Raw genomic sequence first — 16,549 nt, forward strand, 5'->3', positions numbered from 1 at the left:
GCTCTTAAAATACTCCGTCATTTTTGGTCATACAAGTAAGAGTAATACATCTTTCAAGTCTGTAAAGACTCTACGTTTATTTGTGTGCACTCACAATAACGACAAAACTTTGAGCTTTTGTAAAATAATTAAAGCAAGAATGCGCTTTCTGCCATCGCGATCTGTGAACTTGAGCGCAAAACTGAACCAATTTAAATAGAAAACAAATATTTTCATATTCATATCTGCTGGTGCGCTGTGGCAAGCTTTTTATCCGCGTGCTTGAACGCTTATCAGGGCAATGTAGGCAAATAAAAGCTCATTATTATGATTTACATGTATGTGGTTTAATAATAAATGTGCGACTAATCGACTTATGCTTAAAATGAACGACTACTAGCCGACCAGAAAAATCTTTAGTCGAGGGAAGCCCTAACTCAAACTAAAACTATTTTTTATTTTAGTAAATTCAAAGAAATGAAAGCTAAATTTATACATTACAAAAATAAAAACAAATAAAAAAACAAAAGCACATAACAAACTAACACTTAAAAGAGATAATTGCTAAATAATTACTAAAGAAAATTACTAACTACTAAGTAATTACTAAAACTTAAAGGGATAATTCACCCAAAAATGAAAACTCTGTCATTAATTACCCTCATGTCGTTCCAAACCTGTTAGACCTTCATTCACCTTTGAAACACAAATATATAACTATAAATATTTTTAATGAATTCCAAATGCTTTTTGACCCTGCATAGACAGAAACGCAACTGACATGTTCAAGGCCCAGAAAGGATATCATTAAAATAGTCCATGTGACATCAGTGATTCAACGGTAATGTTATGAAGCTACAAGAATACTTTTTGTGTGCAAAGAAAACAAAAATAGCGACTATTCAACAACTTTCTTTCGTGTCACGTTCATGAGAGTACCACGACTGTTCTATGGAACTATTTAACTATTTTTCTACCTTTCTGGGCCTTGAACGTGTCAGTTGTGTTGCTGTCTATGCAGGGTCAGAAAGTTCTTGGATTTAATTAAAAATTTAAAAATTTAATTTTTTTTTTTTAAAAGGTCTTACAGGTTTGGAACGACATGAGGGTGAGTAATTAATGACAGAATTCTCTGTACCATCACTGTACCACTACAGTACTTTTTTTAAAAAGGGCTCTAAAACCATGGTATTACCATGATGTAATTTCCAAAAAATGTTTTATACCCTGGTATACAGGCATCTGTTTTTAAATGAACAAAATCCTTATCCAGGTTCATAAATCCGGCAAAGTCTGTTCTAGTGCCTCTCTGTCAATTATTCATCTCTCGAAAACAACAAATCTGTGCCCTTCTTTTATTTACATGTCTTGTTCTGAAATGCATTACAGAGTGGCACTCATGGTAAGCTAGTAATTTTCTCCTCGTCAGTGTGCATTAGGACATTGTGGTCTCAACTTCACAGGGACATTTAATCTGCGTTCAAGGCTGGCCATTTTATAAAATAACAACCAGGTTAGAAATCACCTCTGGGATGGGTAGAGAGAGTTATCTGTTAAAAATCAAAAGAGGCTGGCTTTCTGTTAATGCCTGTTATTTATGAACAGGATTGTTTACATGGGTTTTGAAGCTGACTGGAAAATTGGTTTGTTTTGTTGTAATCTCTCTTACATAAACCAGCAAAACACAAGCCACGCAAGTGACCGTTTAAATCTTTTTCACATCTGATGCAACGTCCCTTCAGACCTCAATGAGCTAACAACGGTTCAAAGAGGTCGCCGTTAAAGTGCAGACAGGCTGACGTGAACGGCGATGAGAATGGGGGTGAGCTGTCTCACAATTACACTGACAGCATCACCCATTCACCACACTCGCAAGACGTACCCACTTAAACTCACTCGTTATCTACTGTAATTATAACAGTCATATTTTGGGGGGTTTACTGAATAATTAGAGTTGTCAACGCTCACATCAAACTCCTTTCAGACTCACACAGAGCCGCCGAGGTCTGATGAGATGCAATTAACACTGCAGATTAACAAGCTCATCTGCGACATGAGCTCAGCATGCTCCACTTGTCCCTCTCGACCCTCTTTGTCATCATGTGATGCCCCAGACCACCACGGACTGAGGTGGTTTTGCTCTATGTGATCAGAAGACTGCTGTGGAGCTGCACCGAGCTGGCAATGTGACATGCAATCTGTCACATGTTCCTAAATTACGATCCTCTGCTTTCCAAGAATGGTAACAACAGGCTTTTTTGCATCATGGTTTTTAAGTATATATACCGTATATGTATTTAATCATCTTTGCTGACATAACACTACATATGTATTTACAAAGCAATTGCAGATGTGTATGATGAGAAAAAGCACAAAATAAAAAGGCGTTAAATTAATATAATTAACATCCCTTAAAAAATTTAAAATATATTCAGATTACTGGTTAACCGGTTCATTCTAAAATTAAGAAAAATCTGTTGCTGAAACAGCCAGATCATTCTGAAAGCAAAAAATGAATGTGATGTCCGGTATGGTCTGAAGATCCTCTGAGCCAAATTTGGAGAGAATTGGACAACATTTGTGCAAGAAGAACAGTTTTCATCAAAATCCAATTTGGCAGATGGAAGACATGAAACACCATCGTACTCTGCAAGCCAGAGGGAGTCTGTACTATACGGAAGCATGATTTTAGGCCAAATTTGTAACATTGTTGAAGATGAATGAAGATTACCTCTAGCCAAATGTAGCAATGATATACAGCAAAACATCATTATGTAAATGTCAGACAAGTAATGAGACTCTAAAATGGGATTTCAGTGGACTTCACATGACCTAAGGAATAAGATGCGGCCAAAAGAATCACTTTAGGCCAAATGATCAATTATATACATCATCTTTTCTAACTTCTTTGACCACAAGGTGGCGCTATCCCCAAACTGCACAGGTACCCTCTGGGCATGATGCCAATGATGCCTACCAAGCTTTGTTTCAATACACCAAAGTCTTGGTAAAACACAGCAATATACATTACAATTCAAAATGGTGGACAGGGATTATGGCTGCCCTTTAAAATTGATATCAAGGAATCTAAAGACACCAGAGAAATGACAAATGAGGCCACTAAAGCATAAATATATAAATGAAAATGACTTTTGTATGCTTTGTATGACTTGATCTGAACATCTGAGACAAATTTAATGAGGAGATTTGTAGGCAGACAAACCTTTGAAAACACAATGTTCAATCAACTATGAATGTGGGTAGATGGAATTCTTTCTCTAATCTAGACCAAAGGGTTATGAACAAAAAAAGTCCATTTTTGAGCTGGTAGGGGCTCTTAAGTGTTTGACTGGGAGACCACCAGACGACAATTCAGCCCGCTTTCAATCTACTCCGCATCTTGGGCCCTAATAATAGTTCATTTAAACTAAGATCAGAGAAACAGACAAGAAGATCAATTGGCCTTCACAGAAATGATTAAAAAGCCTGTGAGGAAACGTTTTTACCTCCACCTGTGACATAAATGATGCTTGATGTGGCTGCAATAAAACTTAATGACCACTCAATAATTCATGCAGTGCTTGAATACGTCAGGGTTACTGGAGAAAAAAAAATATCTCGAAGGATACTCTTTATGTGTCTGGGAAAGGTAGAGAGGTGGAGAGCTGTGATTCAAACAAAGTACTTATCAAGGACAAAGCTTATGAACACTTGTCCACAATATGTAGGAGAGAGACAACAGCCTGCAGCACTTGGTTTTACTCTACACACTAAAGTCAAATGGCTCTTGTTTGTAAATGATCTGGAGCTGTTCACTCACAAAAGAGGCGGTACTGCAATTTAATATAGAGTGTTTTCACGACACATAATCAATCGGCCATATTGACAGCACTGAATGTAAACAATACCAGTAAACCGAAAGGAACTCAAATATTTTGCTAATTATTGCTGATGAAAATGGTAAATTATTGTCATGTTTGGGCTGTACCAATCGGTCAGAACTGGTAAAAACATTTGAAGTAGTATAGACTGCCAAAAGTTATAACAAATCAAAGAGAAGAGTGCAAAAATGGTCTGAGGAACAAAAGGTGTTTGTGGTTGGCCAAATTGAACCAGCAATTCCAGGGCAAGAATCTTGGCAACATTCGTGTTTGTTCTTATCATTTCTGCTCATTAGACTAATATCTTAATTAATACTGCTCGTATGTATCTTTACCACCTATTAACTTAATTTGTCATTTCCCACTTAATAAGTCCATAAAAAAATTAGCAGCTTCCACTCATTTTTTTTTCATGGTTTAGACAGCCTAAATTAGCAGAACATATTCACTAATGCATACTGTTGCTAACATCCGAGTATTGCCAATATGGCCACGCATTCAGGTAACTGACCAAATCATGACATAAGTGCAAAACCTCCATACATCTCCTGGCATAGGCATGTTAGCTTATCTAAAAAATTACAATGAAAAATGCATTTAAATTATTTATATATATATATATATATATATATATATATATATATATATATATATATATATATATGTATATATTAGCAGTACCGCCGCTCCCTATACGCAGTCGCAGAGTACGCAGTCTGCGTAGGGCACCAACTCCCAGGGGGGCACCATCCCAGCTGCTCAAAAAAATTGTTTTTATATATTATAATAATAAATTAATATTAATAATATACATATACAAATAAACAAAAATATAAAAATATAAACGTATATATTGCATTTTACGGTGAGCGCAGAGTAGGCTAGTAAGCACACGTGATGACGTGCAGCATCTGCGCCGCGACGCGCCCTCACCTCTGTTTACGGCTGCCTATTTGGCCAAAAATGATGATAATAATTGATGAACAATATGCCTGGTCCTGGAAAGAGACATCAACAGTCCGGCGCCGAGAAACGAAAGAAAAAAAAGCCCAAGATGAAGCCCGTGTATCACTTTCAGGTGCGTTCATAATCCTGTGAAACTTTATTTTATTCTGTCAACGTTAATAATGTGTTTTAATGTCGGTAATAATTTCACGACTAACGCATCTTTCTTAATATGAATACAAGCAGATCTAAGTAAACACAGTGACTTAAAATGCATTATATTAAAACACAGAGGCAATTATGATTATTGATTAATAATGACCATATGGTGTCATTAAATAACAGTGTTAAAATACATAATCTAATACAAAATTAACAGTTTACATTACAATTTTAATAGAAATGCCTGAAAAGGGAACCAAATGCAGTTGTTACACTTACATGATGATCAAATTCCTTGTTTAATATTGACCAAACGTTTAAAATATCCACATAATCTTTCTTATCATTTCCTCAACAAAAATATGTGGACATCATAACCCTTGTCTGCTTTATTGTCAAAGTCTGCTTTATTGTAAATTTTGAACTTTGGAAAGCTCCAGCAGATGACAGTGTTGATTTTATTTCAGTTTATTATTGTTTATTTCATTAAGATTTCACATTTTTAAAAGTTTTATTTAAAGTGTAATTTTAGCTTTTTTTTTTTTTTTTTTTTTTTTTTTTTGCTGTAGAGATACAATTGTAATTTATAAATGATACAATTTATTTGTGTAATTACTTTTATTTGAATAAAGTTCTATTTTGGCCCCTATAGTAGGTGTTTTTTTTTATTATATTATTTTATTTTTACTTCCGTAATATTTGGGGGAGGGGGCACAAAAGTAAATTTTTGCTTAGGGCACCCATTTGGCCAGCAGCGGCCCTGTATATTAGCATGCCATTTTAAAATGCATTCATATCGAATCGTTTGCATCCAACCACAATCAATGGGTTCAATACATGGAGCAGAGCATGACTAATTGGAGCGTTAAACATATAGATAAATAGAATATAAAAAAAATGCAAATAGAGTTACCTGAAACTGAGAGAGAGAGAGAGAGAGAGAGAGAGAGAGAGAGAGAGAGAGAGATCCAGAGAGATTGGTAGCATTCAGGTAGCGTCTGGAATGAAGAGGCGTGTCTGCGGTGCGGGGGCGGGGCTACACGCTCTCATATGAAAAGCCACTATTATAGAGACTTAAAGGGATTCACAGCAGTGGCGGCTACTGGTCTGTCAAATAGGGGAAGCTCATTTTCGGTCTACATCATAAAATTGTCTATTTATTTAAAAGTAAATTCTGCCCTACGTTCCTTTTCAAGAAAATGGTCTGTGACCCTGTCGTACCAACTAGGCGTCTTTCCCAGTGACTTTTCGTGTGCAGTTTCATATGAATGAATGATCTAAAAAAAATATTAAACTCTGTAAAAGTGAAACAAGGAATGTGGTGTATAATTGTGTGAAATGTATGATGAAAATCAAGCAATTTCGCCAAGCAAATATAAAGAAATAGGTTGCAGCAGTTTTTATTTCGACTGAACTTGAGAAATCCACGATGGGACTGAGCTGCCGCAGAGAGCGCGAACGAATAGCTTCAGCGATTCCTTATAGGACAAAATCGCTGTCAGTCAAAAGGAGATGCAATCTTTCGACAGACCCTCCAATCATCACGCAGAAGCTCAGCGTCCAGGCCAGCCCACTCCTCATTCACCCCCAGAGACGCTGAGCGTCCGTGGGCGGGACATAATCGCAGCGTTTATCCAATGACCGTCTAGTTTCAAAGCACTGAAAAAAAACGTTCAAAGCAGCCCCATTGAAGTCAATGGACGCTGGGTTTCAATGGGGAAATGCACTGTGACGCTACGGGAATGTATGAGAAGAAAATCAAGTCAGCCGACCTGCTATATCTAACTGTTTCTGAACGAATTCGTCTTTGAGATGAACGTTTTCTAACGCATTTTTAGTCAATAAAATGTTAATACAATAGTACGTAATTTTACCATTAATTTTGTGACATTAAAGGGGAAGCTGAGCTTCCCTTGCAGTCTTAAAGAAATCGCCACTGATTCACAGGTGTACAGTAATACGTGAGTCACTCAGCGCAGCCGTTCGCAGAGAAGCGATTAAATGTTTACTATTAAGTCAGCGTGACAAAAAGGAGCCTTTTGCGCGGTTAGAGTCACATTGGGAGCGTTTCTTTTTTCAGACTACAGCCATGTGATGGCATATGAGTCGAGTGTAATGTAACAATCCCCACCGACGCTTGTGCAGTGTTTGACGCTCAGTGACATGACATGGACGGCGGAGTGTCTCACTGAGAGCAGATGAACTGAAGAACGATGTCGGACCAGGTAAGATCATCGCTTTCCCGTGTGTATGTATATAGGCTGTGTGTGTGGGTTGTAGGGTCCTTCACAGGTTTGGGATGTACGCCGGTGTGAACACACCCTCTCTTCTTCTGCAGCCTTTGTGTTGACTTTGTTTCTGTAAGAGTGATTGTGTTTAAAAACATTCCTGTGCTGAGACAATTTTAGATGTATTAGTTCAGTGTCCTTTTAATGATAACAAATAGTGGTGTTGATTATTATAATCACTGTAACTTTATAATATTATATTATAATAGGGAATTTATTTATAATCATAATGAATTGCATGCGACTTCAATATTCATGAGTAAAATCTGATTTTATTTATTACTAAAAGTAACTGTTGGCCTCCCAAGCATCATACTACATCGTGTTGTCTCACTGTCTGTCCCACAATAAAGTCTATGATTAATTAATTACCTCCTTTCAATTAGTATAATTGGCTGTCTATGTATGTCTTGCATGTCTGACACCGGATCAGGCGTACAAGGTCCTCAGCACACCTGCAGTGCTGCGGCTAGATTAATTGCTGTATTAATATTGATGCCGGTTGCCTTTGCGAGCAAACACAGTAAACAATTTAAGAGCTCTCTTGGTGATTTTGCTTGATGGAGATAGATGGACGAAGCCCTCAACAGCCCTGAGCCTGAGAAAACTCATTACATTCCTGGTCTTTTTAGTCTGTTGGGATGTTTATGCCACTCCTTAAAGCAAGTGATGCTTGTTTATGTGAATGGACACACTGCTCAGTGATTTGACCCAGTTTAAAGTCCCAGAGGATCATGATCCTGCCCCCATGTCATAAGGACTGCCATTGTTCTTGATGTTCAGATGGACATCTTTGCCTCTAATGTCATCTGATGTATGTTTGTACTTGTCTCCGGTTTTCACAGGGTTATGGCTTAACTTTATCAGCTGCGCCCCCACTTCGCAGGGGCAGCACTCCCCTGCCAATCAAGCATCAGCTGAGGCGAGAGGAAGCTGTGTCTGAGGATTACGATTGGACGCCGGGGCTTGACGAGTCTGCGACTCCGCAAATCAGCATCAGCAATGTCCAAGATTCTCCTTCCCAAAAACCGCCGCAGCAAAAGTACCACGGACCCCTTCGGATAGTACTTCTGGGCCAAAATGGAGTGGGCAAATCCTCTCTGGCACTTTGCCTTGCTGGACTGTCAGACAGATCACTCTCTATAGACTCTGAAACCCAAGCCGGTAAAGATTATATTCGTACACCCTTCTTATGCTCAGCATCAAGCATCAGGATGCCAAGGACTGTAGTATTTTTAGATTTGCTTTGGATGAAACGCACTTAGCACCTCACAGACACCAGAGATCACTAGTGTAAGGCTCTCAGGATTTGATTGGAAAAAAAACGGAGTGGGTGCCGTAAAGGCATCCATCTTATTTCAGGTCTTTCATCATCTTGTGTCTTAATGAGGTGGGAGAGAACCAGCAGAGTACTGCCTCTGCACAGGCACTTTCTCCACAAACAGAGCATGTCATTTACTAGGGGATAAAGAGCCAATCAGACACACAGACAGGTTTTTTTTCTTTCCTTACCTGAGTTGAGTGTCCTTGTGCATCGATTCCGCACTGGATAAATTATTGTTACGCAACTGTCTAGAGTCCAATTCTGAACTTACCTTTCAAAACTTCTTTTGTATTCTTCCCACAGATACATTATTATATGTTTGATCCCGTGAAATTGCCAGTTTCGGCTCAACTAGAGGAATAAAATTAGATGCTTATTGAACACCAGTGATTTCGTTTTTATGCTTGAGTGTCAGCTTTTAAAAGAAATGTTTTTGTGTGTGTTGTAGATGAGGGTTACCAGCGGCGAGTGACGATTGATGATGAGGACAGCACAATTTTAGTTTATGACAATTGGAAACAGGTGAGTCAGATACTCTCACAAGTGCATACAAGCACTGTGATTTTTGCTTGTTTTGGATTCTTTATTTTGTATTTTATTCAATGGCTTTCAGAATTTTTCACATTGCTTGCAAAGTGGTAGTGTATTATTTTTCCTATGTTATGAAAAAGAAACCTAAAACCGAAAGTTAAACTTGTGCAATTAAGCCAGACTCCGTTTTATTATTATTACTGTATTATTAGTATTATTTTAAGGTAATTTATTAGTATTATTTAAGATTACCATATTTTCCCCACTGATTTACATTGATAGAATGTTCAAAACGTAACTAATTGTGGTGATGTCATCATAATACAGTGCCTTGCGAAAGTATTCATACTCCTTATTTTTTTCACGTTTTATGTTGCTGCCTGTTTTAAATTAACTTCTTTTCCACATCAATCTACACTCTATGCACCATAAAGACAAAGCAAAAACAGAATTGTCACAACTATATAATTTTACTAAAAATAACTGAATAATAATTACATTGCATAAGTATTCATACCCTTAACTCAGTACTTCATTAAAGCACCTTTACAGTCTCAAGTCTTTTTGGGTATGACTCAACAAGATTTGCACATTAACAATTGGCAATTATCCACCATTCTTCGCCTCACCTCTTCACCTCTCAAGCTCTGTCAGCTTGGATGGGGGCTGGCAGACATTTTCAGGTTTCTCCAGAAATATTTGATTGGGTTCAGGCCCAGGCTCTGGTTCTCTTGCTGTGTGCTTAGGTTCATTGTCCTGTTGAAAAGTGAACCGTCTGTCCAGTCTGAGGTTCTGAATGCTCTGGACTGGGTTTTCAGTAAGGCTATCTCAATATTTTGATGCACTGCGATTTTCTTCTACTCTGATGAGTCCTTCAGTCCCTATTGCTGAAAAACAGGCTCGCAGCATGAGGCTGCTACCAGCACACTTTACTTTTGATATGGTACTCTTCAGCAGTGCCTGGTTTCCTTTAAACATGATGCTTAATTTAAAGCAGTTTAACATAAGGCAGCAACATAACAAAATGTGAAAAAAATGAAAGGGTATAAATACTTTTGCAAGGCACTTTATATACACATTGAATTATGTTTGGTCTTGCCTTCCCTGCGTATAAGTAAACATGTATTGCTGTTGATTCTTGTATTCACTCAACAGAAAAAAAGATGTACTTATTGTCATGACAACAGCAAAGTGACTGAGACATTTCATTTTTCACAGAACTAAAGTCCAAATTCTAAGCTTGCCGAACATGATTCTTTTGCAGCCTTGTGAGTGCTGGTATTTACTTCATAAAATGCAAATCTATTCTAATGCCTTCACTGCAGTGTTTGGGAAGCTTCTATGAAACTGTAGTTTGCCAAGCTATAAATTAAACACAGTGTATGATGTCTCATTCTGTTAAACTAGGAGCTAATTGAGACAAACTGTTTGTTAAATTTAAAGCATTTAAGCTGATTAAATATTTTATTACAAAACAGCGCTGCAAAGGAATTAAAACTTTCTCCAAAAATTTAATTAACCATCATTCCAAACCTGTATGACTTTCTGATTTTCTGCAAAGTGTTAAAGATGTTTTTTTTTAAATGTTGGTAAACCATTATGGTTTCTATTGACATTGAACATTTTTTACACATTTTAAAGGAATAATTGAATTGAACTGCTAAATTTCCATGATCCATTATATAAATGTAGGTGGTCAGTGTGAAGTTTTATTAATTGTGCAGGAGCACTCATCATATGTGACCCAGGTCTACGAAACCAGTCTTAATTAGCATGAATATATATTTTTAGCAATAGCCAAAAATATCTATTTTTCTTCTATGCCAAAAATCATTAGGATATTAAGTAAAAATCATGTTCCATGAAGAAATTTAGTAAATTTCCTACCATAAATATATCAAAACAAAATTTTTGATTAGTAATATGCATTGCTAAGAACTTGAACAAGTTGGACAACTTTAAAGGCGATTTTCTCAATATTTAGATTTTTTGCACCCTCAGATTTCAGACTTTGAAATAGTTGTATTTCGGCAAATATTGTCCTATCCTAACAAACCATACGTCAATGAAAAGCTTATTTATTCAGCTTTCAGGTCTCAATAAAAAAAAAATGGACCGTATGACTGGTTTTGTGGTGCAGGGTCACATATGAGAGTTGCTGGAAAAAAATGAGGGAAGTATAGAGAGGTTAACACAGCAAAGAGGAGATGCAGAGAAAGATGAGAGAAATCTGCTCTTGACCTTCGAGCTGATGTTTGTCTGTTGTTTGTCATTTCTGTTTCCTTTTACTTTAGGGCAAATTGTTTTCAGTTTCCTGTAATTTGTTCCATTTCTGCTGAGTGTAACTGCCGGGTTTAAAGATCCTTTTACAAGCGTTCTATGTGTACCCTAGGCCCTGGTTTCCTTGTTATTTCACAGTGATTTATGACCTCTGCCTTTCCACTTTAAAAGCCACTTATTTCAGAGTAATATAAAATTATATAATAGATCAATACACTGTGGCATGTATCATTACGCTTTTTAGTCACGATTACTGCATATGCATTAGTGCGTTGCAGGGATTGTAATTTTTCATGTCATTAATATGACAAATCTAGATAGGCGGTCAATATACTGTACACTACAGTATGTCAAAACGTAAAAGATTTGTTCACTTCCAGAATAAACATTTCCTGATAATTTACTCACCCCCATGTGATCCAAGATGTTCATGTCTTTCTTTCTTCAGTTGAAAAGAAGATTTTTGAGCAAAACATTCCAGGATTTTTCTCCATTTAGTGGACTTAAATGGGGACCACAAAGTTAAAGGTCCAAATTGCAGTTTAAGTGCAGCTTCAAAGGGCTCTATAGATCCCAGCTGAGGAATAAGACTCAGCGAAACAATCAGCCATTTTCTAAAAGCAAATTAAAATTGATGTACTTTCTATCCACAAATGCTCGTCTTGCACTAGCTCAACTGGACTCATTATGTAATTATGTTGGAAAGGTCCCGTGCAGTTAGTTCTTCGCCTGTGTACTTTGGTTTAAAAAAGTAGGGTTGGGGGAAAATCTTCATCTCAGTTTCTCCTTCAAAATCATCAAAAATTGTTGGTTTACCATTTTTTTGTAAAGGGTATTTGACTTTCTTTGTACATTTGTGTGGCCTTTCTAACGTGACTACGTGATGCGTGAAGTCGAGCTAGTGCAATACGAGCATTTGTAGTTAAAAAGTATAGAATTTTATTTTATTTTGCTAGGTAAGACCTTATTCTTTGGCTGGGACTGTGTAGTCATTTGAAGCTGCATTGAAACCAGTTTGGACTTTTAATCTGTTGATCGCCGTTGAAGTCCACTATATGGAGAAAAATCCTAGAATGTTTTCCTCAAAAACCTTAATTTCTTTTCAGATGAAGAAAGAAAGACATGAACATCTTGGATGACATGGGAGTGAGTGAATTAAGAGGAAATTTTTATTCTGGAAGTGATTTAGCTAACATGCATTAAAAGTGATAGTAAAGATGTTTACATTGTTGCATTGTTACATAAAAGTTTCAATTAGATGCTGTTCTATTGCACTTTCTATGAAAGAATCTGGAAAAAAATGTATCATGGTTTCCACAAAAATTTATGATTTTTTGAAGGATCATGTAACACTAAAGATCAGAGTAATGGCTGCTGCAAATTCTACTTTGCCATCACAGAAATACATTTTTAAATACTGTATATTAAAGGAGTAGTTTACTTTCAGAACAAAAATTTACAGATAATATAAATTTTTGTCATCCAAGTTGTTCATGTCTTTTTTTTTTCAGTCGTAAAGAAATTTCAGGATTTCTCTCCATGTAATGGACTTTTATGGTGCCCCCGAGTTTGAACTTCCAAAATGCAGTTTAAATGCAGCTTCAAAGGGCTCTAAATGAACCCAGCCAAGGAAGAAGGGTCTTATCTAGCTAAACGTTTAGCTAGGTATGACCCTTTTTTCCTTGGCTGTGATCGTTTAAAGCCATTTAAAGCTGCATTTTGGAAGTTCAAACTCAGGGGCACCATAGAAGTCCATTATATGGAGAGAAATCCTGAAATGTTTTCCTCAAAAAACATAATTTCCTTACGACTGAAGAAAGAAAAACATGAACATCTTGGATGACAAGGGGGTGAGTACATTTTCTGTAAATTTTTGTTACTCTACCACTCCTTTAAAACAGAAAAGTTATTTTATATTGTAATAATATTTCACAATTTACATACATTTTATTGTATTTTTAATTAAATAAATTCAAACTTAGTGAGCAGGAGACATCTTAAAAATATATTTTTTTAAATCTTACCAACCCTAAACCTTTTCATCCGCTTATCTCGGAAGGCTTTCCACTACAACATGGCTTTAGAGATTTTCTGAAATGGTCAAACCCATAATTAATTGGCGATGTTATCATGTAGTGTATATTGGACAGAAAATATAGCACTTTCTAATTTTGGGTGAAGGTATTAGACTTTCGTCTTTGATGCTGACCCTTGTGGGTAGTGTCATCTCATCCGAAGCATCTGTGAGATTGAATTATTTACATTCATCTTCATCTGGGATTGATGCCTCTCTACTAGTTCTGACCTCACTTGTCTCTTCACTTATCTATCACCTTTTCCTCTTCTCCTGAAGATACAAGAAAGTACAAGCCATTTGACCTTCACTTAAATAAAAGGGACATGCGCAGGGGAACAGTTCCAGTTTGAAAGCCTCATGTTGTTTGATTTAATGCACGATGCATTTCCTCACACCCGCTCGTATGACAGTCCGAAGCATGTAGTGTGGGTGTATCATCCACTCAGAGCTCTGTTATACTCTGAAATATGATGATCATTTCGCCTGGAACACACAGATCTATCGCAGTGATATCATGAGCACATGCTTGTGATTTTCCTATGAATCACAGAGTGTCTTTTCTGTGTCACAGCTGACTAGAAATTATTCAAACACCTGTGAATGTTATGCCATATCATATATATAGATGTTATTATAACATATATAGGTATTAGGTTGCCTTTGTTGGATGTTCATATTTATTCAAATCCCTGAGCAAAACCGATTGACTTTGACCAGTCTGCTCTCTTTCCAAATGATGTTTATGTGTCATCAGATCTCTCCTAAATCAGATGCTGTTTGTTGCAAGCATGAATGTCAATAGTGATTCTGCTATCACAGAATGACTGCAAGTTTTGGATTAATTCCAGGGCAGAGATGGAGAGAGAGAGAGCATTGGCTGGAAGAACTCCAGACTCCCCCCATTCCATCATTTTTCTTTCTCCATCTATTTTTCCTCTTTTGAAAGCATGCCTCTTTCTCTCTGTCTAAGCATCCGGCTCTCTTCCTCAATGGCACAACTCATCATGTGACCTCTGACCTCACCCACTGCGTTGTATTCTATACCCGCCTGGCCCGTTCCCCAGGTTGCCATGGTTACCGGTGGTTACAGCAAACAAAAGGATGCCAGATAAACTATGCAGATGATTTTAATTTTACAGATGCAGAGATTCAACATCTTATAGCTTCACGGTTCAGTGATTGCAATCTGTAGCTCATGGATTGAAGCTTGATCGTGAAAGATGTTCAGCAGAGGTCTGTCAGTAATGCAGTTATCAAGATTTATTTGAGTAGTGGTTAGAGCTGCACAATTGATTCAGTCAAAATTGATATTTCCTTGCACGATAAACCACAACAGGCTGGGATTTAATTAAAGTAGAATATAGTCTGCAATGCACAGCATACTTCAAAATTAATTAGTTCTGTTTTGTCTGTAGTGTACTACAGCGAATATCATCCAGGATTATGTGAAGCAGGTGGTGCTTGGAAAGATGGAATTATTTTCCTTTTGTTCAACCTGTTCAACAGAAATTATGACTATAATAGAGTGAAATTAGGGCTGTCAGAAAATTAAAGTAGCAATCATGATTTTTTTTTTGTTAATGCTCTGGCACATTCAGTTCAGTTTGAAAGAAAGAATATGGCACGTACACTACTGAAATGATTTTTTAAATTTCTTTGAAAGGAGTCTCTTATGCTCACCAAGGATGTGTTTCTTTGATCAAAAATACAGTGGAACAGTAATGGTGTGAAATAGTATTACAGTTGAAATGTTTTTTTTTATTTTAATTATTTTATAATATATTAAAATATCTAAAATAAATATTTTAGATTATAAACATTTTAGATATTTTAAAATGTTATTTATTCCTATGATGGCAAAGCTGAATTTTCAGCAGGCATTACTCCAGTCGATTGTCCTTCGGAAATCATGCTTATTTGGTGCTCAAGAAACAGTTTTATCATGATCAATGTTCGTGCTATTTAATATTCTTGTAAACCCTTTTTTTCCAGGATTCTTTGAATATAAAGTTCAAAAGAACAGCATTTAGTCTTTATTGTCATTTTTGATCAATGTACTGTGTTAGTATTGTATTTTAAAAAGGTATTTAGACTTTAATTAGTTTACGTCTCACAATTCGGACAATTTTCTCGCAATGTTTTTCTCAGAATTGCATTATACAAACTTGCGATTCTGGCACTTTTTCTCAGGTTTGCCAGTTTATATCCTTTTATTGCAATTCTAACTATAACACAGTTGAAAGTTAAGTCAGTAAATTTTTCCCCTCAAAATTAGACTTTCAGAATTGCGAGATAAAAAGTTGCAATAACCTTTTTTTTTTAATATTCAGTGGTGGAAACAGGTTTCCATAGTATTGCATCCTTAATCTTTGAATTAAAAAAAATGCTGAACCTACATTTTTTTTTTTTTAATGGTAGTATAAGTGTTGGGTTTAGTTTGCTCACAAAAGATATTTCATACTTGATAGTCTTTAATGATCATTCAATTTTGTCCAACTCCCCAAATGACTTCACATGTTGTCAAGGATCCCATCTTTATTTATAAATATGTTTTCAGTAAAAAAAAGGTTTTTCTCAGAGAATGTTTTTTCCCCGAATTGCCCCAGAACTGTCAAATTTTCTATTGACAAACAAGTGAAGCTGAAGCATTTGGAGTTTGCTTACCTACAGTATTGATTGTTTTTATTTAATAAAAGGTCATTATTACTGATAATGTTAGATGATGTCTAGTATATTATGAGTTTAAGGGTATGTTGGAGTTGTTTTAGTTCTGAAGGGGCTGTGGGAGTATATGCACAAAAAAATGTGAGAAACACTGTTCTGCTACATACTCCAATTATTTGTGGCTGTATTTGCACTTGGTTTGTTCAGGGTTCTCAGAGAGCTATGAAAATAGTTTGGCTTACTTGTGAATACTCAAACAAACAGTCCTCTAAAAGCAAACTTAACTCATCTCAGGAGATGCGGATTCAGATTCGCTTAAGAGTAACTCTATCTATTGGCAGTAGAATGCGGGCAAAACATGACTCAAATGCATGAGGCATTGCTCCAAATTGAGTTATTGCTTACCCCGTTCGTTTCG

General features: G+C 36.5%; 1 protein-coding gene across 1 annotated transcript in view; it reads left to right on the top strand.

The window, feature by feature from the left end:
- The first annotated feature begins 6,932 nt into the window (after positions 1–6,932).
- The window catches only part of rem2 (RAS (RAD and GEM)-like GTP binding 2), a 34,237-nt gene continuing 24,620 nt past the window's right edge, over positions 6,933–16,549 (top strand). Inside the window, exons 1-3 of the mRNA XM_073849796.1 lie at positions 6,933–7,192; positions 8,101–8,419; positions 9,028–9,101. Of these exons, the coding sequence (XP_073705897.1) occupies positions 7,181–7,192; positions 8,101–8,419; positions 9,028–9,101 (405 nt within the window). The 5' untranslated portion in view covers positions 6,933–7,180. The remainder of the gene's footprint in view (positions 7,193–8,100; positions 8,420–9,027; positions 9,102–16,549) is intronic.

This window comes from Garra rufa, chromosome 10, assembly GCF_049309525.1.
Source record: "Garra rufa chromosome 10, GarRuf1.0, whole genome shotgun sequence".
In the NCBI taxonomy this organism is placed as follows: Eukaryota; Metazoa; Chordata; class Actinopteri; order Cypriniformes; family Cyprinidae; genus Garra; species Garra rufa.